Here is a 6,218-nt window from a genome sequence, read left to right on the forward strand (position 1 = left end):
CTTCCCCACTGCAGGCTTTGAGGGGCCAGGAACCGAAGTTTCGTGACATTTCCCTTCTCACAACGTCCTCTGAAGCCCTGAGCCCCAGAGCAAGATGGTGAGGGAGAGGTTAGGAGCAAAACCCGCTTTTGAGACCCGAAGCAGGTGTGCAGGACCGGAGGAAAAGGGCAGAAAAGGTTGGAGAGACAAACATGGGGGAACTGCATGCTTTCAGCGACCATTACGGTGCGGTGCCCAGTACCAGCCTATTAAGTGCCTGGCAGTGGCTGGCGCCCACGAGAATATTTCTCGCGGGCCACGGGGCTCCCAGGACCGCAGAAAGCTATCTCCCAGTGTTCGAGCCACTCTAGCTGTGTAACACGCGGCAGCGCCCTCCAGCGGCCGCAAACGGCTGGGCTCCCCGGGGATTGCGTGTCCCGGCCCTCGCGCTCAGAAGGAAAGCTACATCTCGCGAGAACAGGAGCCTTATTTGAGCGCATGCGCGAACTGAATTATTCTTTTTTCCTGCTGTTGTGTGTGGCGCTATGAGGTAAGTGGCACTTAGGGAGCCATCCACACTCATCCGCGCCCCCTGGCACCTTGGTGGGGGGAGACTTGCGGGCTGAATCGGGGGGATCCTTGCCTCTGCTTCGCCGAGGGGCATTTCTTGCCGGACGCCGCCCTGCAGGCCCGGCGTTCGAGTTTGAGCGCCAGGCCCGACCGCTAGGAAGGTATCTCTTCCTCCTGGCCTCCACCTTTATCGCACCCAAAGCTCCCGATTTGGTGTCCGGAAGCCCCTTGGCGTGCGTCGTGAACCCTTTCTCCGTCTCAAAGTCTGAGACTTCTGACTACGCCGAGGGTGTTGATCGGCGCCTCCCGCGTTCTAATCGCTCGTCTTGATTCTCTCTCGCAGCAGCAAAGTCTCCCGCGATACCCTGTACGAGGCGGTGCGGGAAGTCCTGCACGGGAACCAGCGCAAGCGCAGGAAGTAAGCGCGCGTCTCCGCGGGGAGGGCGGGCCCGGAGCGCGGTGGCTTGGGCAGTCGCGGGCGGCTGGTTAACTTTGTTACTTTCTCTAAGGTTTTTGGAGACCGTGGAGCTGCAGATCAGCTTGAAGAACTATGATCCTCAGAAGGACAAACGCTTCTCGGGCACCGTCAGGTTGGCACCGTTCTGATCCCACCCAGCCCTCCGTGACCCCGTGCCCGTCGCCTCCCTTCGGGCTCCCGGTTGAGCTCGAGGCGGCGGGCACGTGCGGCACTGACGCGCTTGGGTAGTTCAGACCCCCTGCTCCGGGCAGGCGTGGCTGGACGGACCCCCACCCTGGGTCTTAAAATAAGAGGGGAGGCGTGGGGAGGCCTTGGCCGAGCCCGCCGGCTAGTTTGAGAAGCCAGACTAGCTGTTGGTGAATGTGGACCTTCTGGGTAAGGCTCAGTGGCTGCAGCGATCCCAGACCCCTTCACCTGCTCTTGGAGTCCCAGGCTGGGTTTGACCTGTTCTGTCCCCCCAAAACGCAGGCTTAAGTCCACTCCCCGCCCCAAGTTCTCCGTATGTGTGCTGGGGGACCAACAGCACTGTGATGAGGCAAAGGCTGTGGATATTCCCCACATGGACATTGAGGCTCTGAAGAAACTCAACAAGAATAAAAAGCTAGTCAAGAAGCTGGGTGAGTGTGGCTTGCTGTGGTTTTGTATTTGGGCAGACAGTTCCCATGGGAATGGTAGAAGAGTGGTATTTCTGCCATTGGGATTTTCATTTATTTGTTTTTTTAATGCTTATTTTTGAGAGTGAGTGAGAGCACAGGGGAGGTGCAGAGGGAGGCAGATGATCCAAATTGGGCTCTGCGCTGACAGTGGAGAGCCCAGTGTGGGGCTTGAACTCCTGAACCATGAGATCATGACCTGAGCTGAAATAGGAAGCTTAACGGCTGAGCCACCCAGGTGCCCCTGTCCCCCTCCCCCCCATTTGGATTTTTTAAATGATGGGAGAGGGAGTAGAATCGTGATGGAAAGGATCTGCTGTGGTTAGTTGACTTCTGATAATTTTTAACCTTTTAAATGTTCCTTTTTATGTTGGCTTTGAAGATTCTAATTGGGTTAGCTCTCACAGATGGACTAGTCAGGTGCTGGTATGTTTTGATTAGGGATTTCTATTTAAAACTGATTTCTTTTTCGTTTTTATCCTTTGTGTAAGCATTTTACAGGTAGGAAATAGGTGCCCTAGTTACTGTGAATCTAGAAAGTAGGAAGGCAGGATTTGAACTCAGCCTTAACGAGCATGTGTATTTTCTATTGAACATGAGGGTGGGTCAGCCTGGGCTTTTGACCGGGTTTCATGTGAATGTTGGACCAGTAAAACTCAAGAGGATAGAGAAACTGGAGTGAGAAGATTAAAAAAGACTTGGTACTTGGAGAGAGGGGTTAGCAGGGTGGTTAGGGGCCGCTTCGTGGTTGGTTGACAGAGCCCTGGTTGGAGTTGCCTTCAGGGGCCAGATCCTAAGCATCCAACTGCTTCTCTTCACCAGCCAAGAAGTATGATGCCTTTCTGGCTTCTGAATCTCTGATCAAGCAGATTCCACGAATCCTGGGCCCTGGCCTGAATAAGGCTGGCAAGTTCCCTTCCTTGCTGACCCACAATGAAAATATGGTGGCCAAAGTGGATGAAGTGAAGTCCACAATCAAATTCCAGATGAAGAAGGTAAGGAAGGCTGGCTGGGTTGCATAGGTTAAGCACCACCCGTCCTGGAGTTCTCTAAATAAGTTTTCCATTTATTTTTTCTGAATTCTCTACATGGGAGCCCTGGTTTGTGTTTCTGTAGATACTTAGGACATGTCACAGTCACTGAGCAGGGTTGAAGCTTTTAACATAGCCCTGGTCTTCCTGGCCTGGGGTCAGAGTAGGTTTATTAGTGACTGGAGGTCAATTTGGACCATCTGGCTTGTAGTTGTGCCTACTCTCTTACTCTGTTGCATCTAGCCACCAACCTGATTGACTTTACTCTTCCCACAGGTGTTGTGTCTGGCAGTGGCTGTTGGCCACGTGAAGATGACAGATGATGAGCTTGTGTATAACATCCACCTAGCTGTCAATTTCCTGGTGTCATTGCTCAAGAAGAATTGGCAGAATGTCCGGGCTTTATACATCAAGAGCACCATGGGCAAGCCCCAACGCCTGTACTAAGGCACAGTTTAATAAACCCTAGTGCTACCTGCCATTATCTGTCTGCCTGTGACTAGGGGAGAGGGAAGTGCTCTGTGAGCTGACATTGCATGCCAGAGCTTTGTGCTGATGACTGCAGTTCCTGGCACCCAGTGATGGCTGGTCCTTTTCTCCGTGCTGCAGACCAGGAAGTGCATTCTATCTACCTTAAAATTTAGGTCTTTTGGATGCTTACAACATGTGACAGTATAGGACTACTAACAGGGACTGAAACTCTTCTGTACCCTGGAGGGGCTGATCTAGGCTAGGACTCCAGCCTGTAGTGCTCCTGCTTACTAGTAGAATGGAGTCAGGGCCTTCACTGAGGACGTTGACTCTGTCCTTGGCAGCGTGCTTAACCTGTGCGCTGAAGTTGCTTCCCTTTTACACCATTGGTTCTTTCTGTGGGCTTTTTTTGTTTGGTTTTATCCCTCTAAATGATGTGTTGAGGCTCAGTCTGTAGGGATCACAAGGACCAAATGGAGTTTGGATCCTTAGATTCTTGTCTGCAATCCTGATCTAGTATTTGTGTGACCCCAAGTTGAATACTGTATATTCAGGGGTAGTAATTTACTCGGAGATGTTTAGGAAAACACAAATAGATCTGTATTAATACTGTAATTCACCAACCTTGTTTTTTGGGGGAGCTTAGCAAGCGGGTAGAATTGGACTGTGGAAACTTTTAGATCTTTGTACTTGGGCAGGCTCTGTGGCAGGCAGTTCCCTGTTCTTGCCTCCAACACCCAGTACTGGGAAGTTGGTTTTTTAATGGGAAATACCTGTGATTTAACATTAGACTTGAACCTGCTTCATTTAACTTTGGTAAAGTAACAGGTTCATCCTTCCATCTCTTATTACAGCTGAAAGGCTAATTCAAAGTATATATAAAAATGTACCTTGAAACAAGCTTGAACCATGAACAATCCGAGGTTTTCACCAAAGATCTTTGAGGTTTTTTTTTTTTATTGTTTTAGCTTTTAAGTTAGTAACTGCTAGTAACTTTGCTTACTGGCAAAAAAGCTGCAGTCTTGTGATAAGCCCGGAATTTGGGGTCCTAGTTTATGCATAGTAAAAGTGATCGGAAATTGACTTAACAAAATGTTGGCCATGTTTAACTCGGAGTAAAATGATTACCTGGGATTTCCTGGAGTTCTGTCATGTTTGTAATCAGAAAGAAAAAGGCAATACTGAAGGCAAGAAAGTTTGATACTTTGACTAGAGGAATATAATCGAAAATTGCAAGTGCAAGTATATCTTAACGCCTGGCCTCTCGCACTGCTGCTTATTAGGCACTGAATACAACCAAAAAGGCAGAGCCATGAGGCAGAAGCATAAAACCCAAGTCCTCACTGGAGTTTGCTGTGATGGGTCCCAGCTGCATCTCTAGCGCCAAGTCCCAAGGGCCCTAGTGGGCAAAGCCTCTCAGAACCTGCAAACCACCCCAGAGCCTAAGACCAGAGAGACCTTTTGTTCCTGCCAGCAGTGGTGCAGTACTGAGCAATGCCTGTGGAGCCAAGGGTTTTTTAGAAGCAGTTTCTCATTCATGATCCTGTGTATCCTACCAATCAGAAGGCAATTCTCCAGGAAGTGTTCCTAAAACAGCAGTTGCTAAATAGCAATCACATGTAGCTACCTACGTAGTGTTTGGTCATAGTATGTAAAGTCTGTTGGTCTGGTTCAGTTGAATTTAGATGCTGGTGAGTGGGGAGAAAGACCAGGATGGCTTTAGAATTAGACACACCTTCCTGTTTGAAATGAGCCAAGGATTAAAAATTTTTTTTGTAAGTTTGGAAACTCCAGGGAAAGGTTAAGTGGGTGTTTTAGAAATACTTAGGGACTTGAGTCTTACTGGATTGATTTGAATCACCTGGATTTAAATCAAACCCATTCTATTTATTAAGCCTTACGTTACTGGGGTAGGAATTCTTACCAACTATACTAAAATGCTGACCCACTACTAGGCAGTGGGGAACCTGTTTAGAGCCATGGTGCCTGCTCTCAAGAGGCCCCCAGCAGCACAATAAAGAGTAGGTAGCAGAAGAGAAAGCAAATGGAAAATGGACATGGAGACAGATTCCATTGTGAAAGAAGGTTGAGCTATTTTCATCAAATTCCAGCCTCTGGGATGATCCGTCGAAAGCTTGTGTGCACCTGAGAATTCAGGGTTCAGCTATCTGGGGAGCCCCAGTTCTCCAGCATTAGCACTACAGGGAAATAAAGAGCCCCTAAGAAATCTCGGAGTAGCACCTAGGCCTTGACCTTAGAATTGGCAAGATGACATCAGAACAGAAATGGGTAGGAAAGGCAGAACTTCAGCTCCATTCTCTGGGATCCAGCCATCTTGGCCCTTTAAAGCTTCCCACAGAATCCTGAGCAGGTAAGAGCCACTTCAGGAGAGTCCTGGGCTCCAGCCTCACAAGACTCCCCTTATTCTGATCCTCGCCTTACTTTGGGACCTTGAAACTAGACATCACCCACCTCTGGATCTGTTACATTTGCATGTGGGGGCAAGGAAGTAGGGAGATGGGCGAGAGGGCGGCCATATTGCACTTGGATTTTCCACAGGAGATCTACATGATTCTAAATCACCCGAAGGCTGTTTACTGCTGTTTACTCCGGGAGAGAGAAGGCAACAGCACACGTGATGATGCCTCAAGCATCCAATAGATAGAATTACCTGTTAAGCCCAGAGATCAGATTTTGGATCCAGTCCTAGGCTGGGCACGTAGTGGGTGCTTCATAAACCAAGTTCTGACTCCAGGAGCCACAACCATCTGGCCGGGGCTCCAGGCACCCTCCCCATCTTGCAAGTGAGTCTGGTGGCCATCCAATGCTGTGGACTAAGACAAAAAGCTACCAGATTAGTCTACCAGGTGCATGGTCTTGGAGTCAGGCCGACCAGATTCAAATCTTGGTGTTGCCACTGGCTGAGTGAATACAGCATTTAACTTCAGTGTTTCCCCATCTGCAAATCTGGAGGTTGAACCAGAAAAATCTAGAAAACGATTCTAGAGTAGGGTTACCCGATTGAGCAAATGAAAA

At 49.1% G+C, this 6,218-nt stretch overlaps 1 protein-coding gene across 1 annotated transcript; it reads left to right on the forward strand.

Annotated features, from left to right (window-relative positions):
* Positions 1 to 424: 424 nt before the first annotated feature.
* RPL10A (ribosomal protein L10a) lies at positions 425 to 3,190 on the forward strand. Its single transcript, XM_007085277.3, has 6 exons — positions 425 to 529; positions 893 to 967; positions 1,059 to 1,139; positions 1,496 to 1,644; positions 2,503 to 2,675; positions 2,988 to 3,190. Exons 1-6 carry the CDS (start codon positions 525 to 527, stop codon positions 3,156 to 3,158), a joined length of 654 nt encoding a protein of 217 aa, XP_007085339.1. The 5' UTR covers positions 425 to 524; the 3' UTR covers positions 3,159 to 3,190.
* Positions 3,191 to 6,218: the final 3,028 nt, after the last annotated feature.

This window comes from Panthera tigris, chromosome B2 (assembly GCF_018350195.1).
Source record: "Panthera tigris isolate Pti1 chromosome B2, P.tigris_Pti1_mat1.1, whole genome shotgun sequence".
In the NCBI taxonomy this organism is placed as follows: domain Eukaryota; kingdom Metazoa; phylum Chordata; class Mammalia; order Carnivora; family Felidae; genus Panthera; species Panthera tigris.

Bases quoted from the DNA above. Each gene is read 5' to 3' on its own strand.
- RPL10A (XM_007085277.3), top strand. The intron at 968-1,058 runs GTAAGCGCGCGT...ACTTTCTCTAAG, and splicing joins AACCAGCGCAAGCGCAGGAA to GTTTTTGGAGACCGTGGAGC. The intron at 1,140-1,495 runs GTTGGCACCGTT...CCCAAAACGCAG, and splicing joins CGCTTCTCGGGCACCGTCAG to GCTTAAGTCCACTCCCCGCC.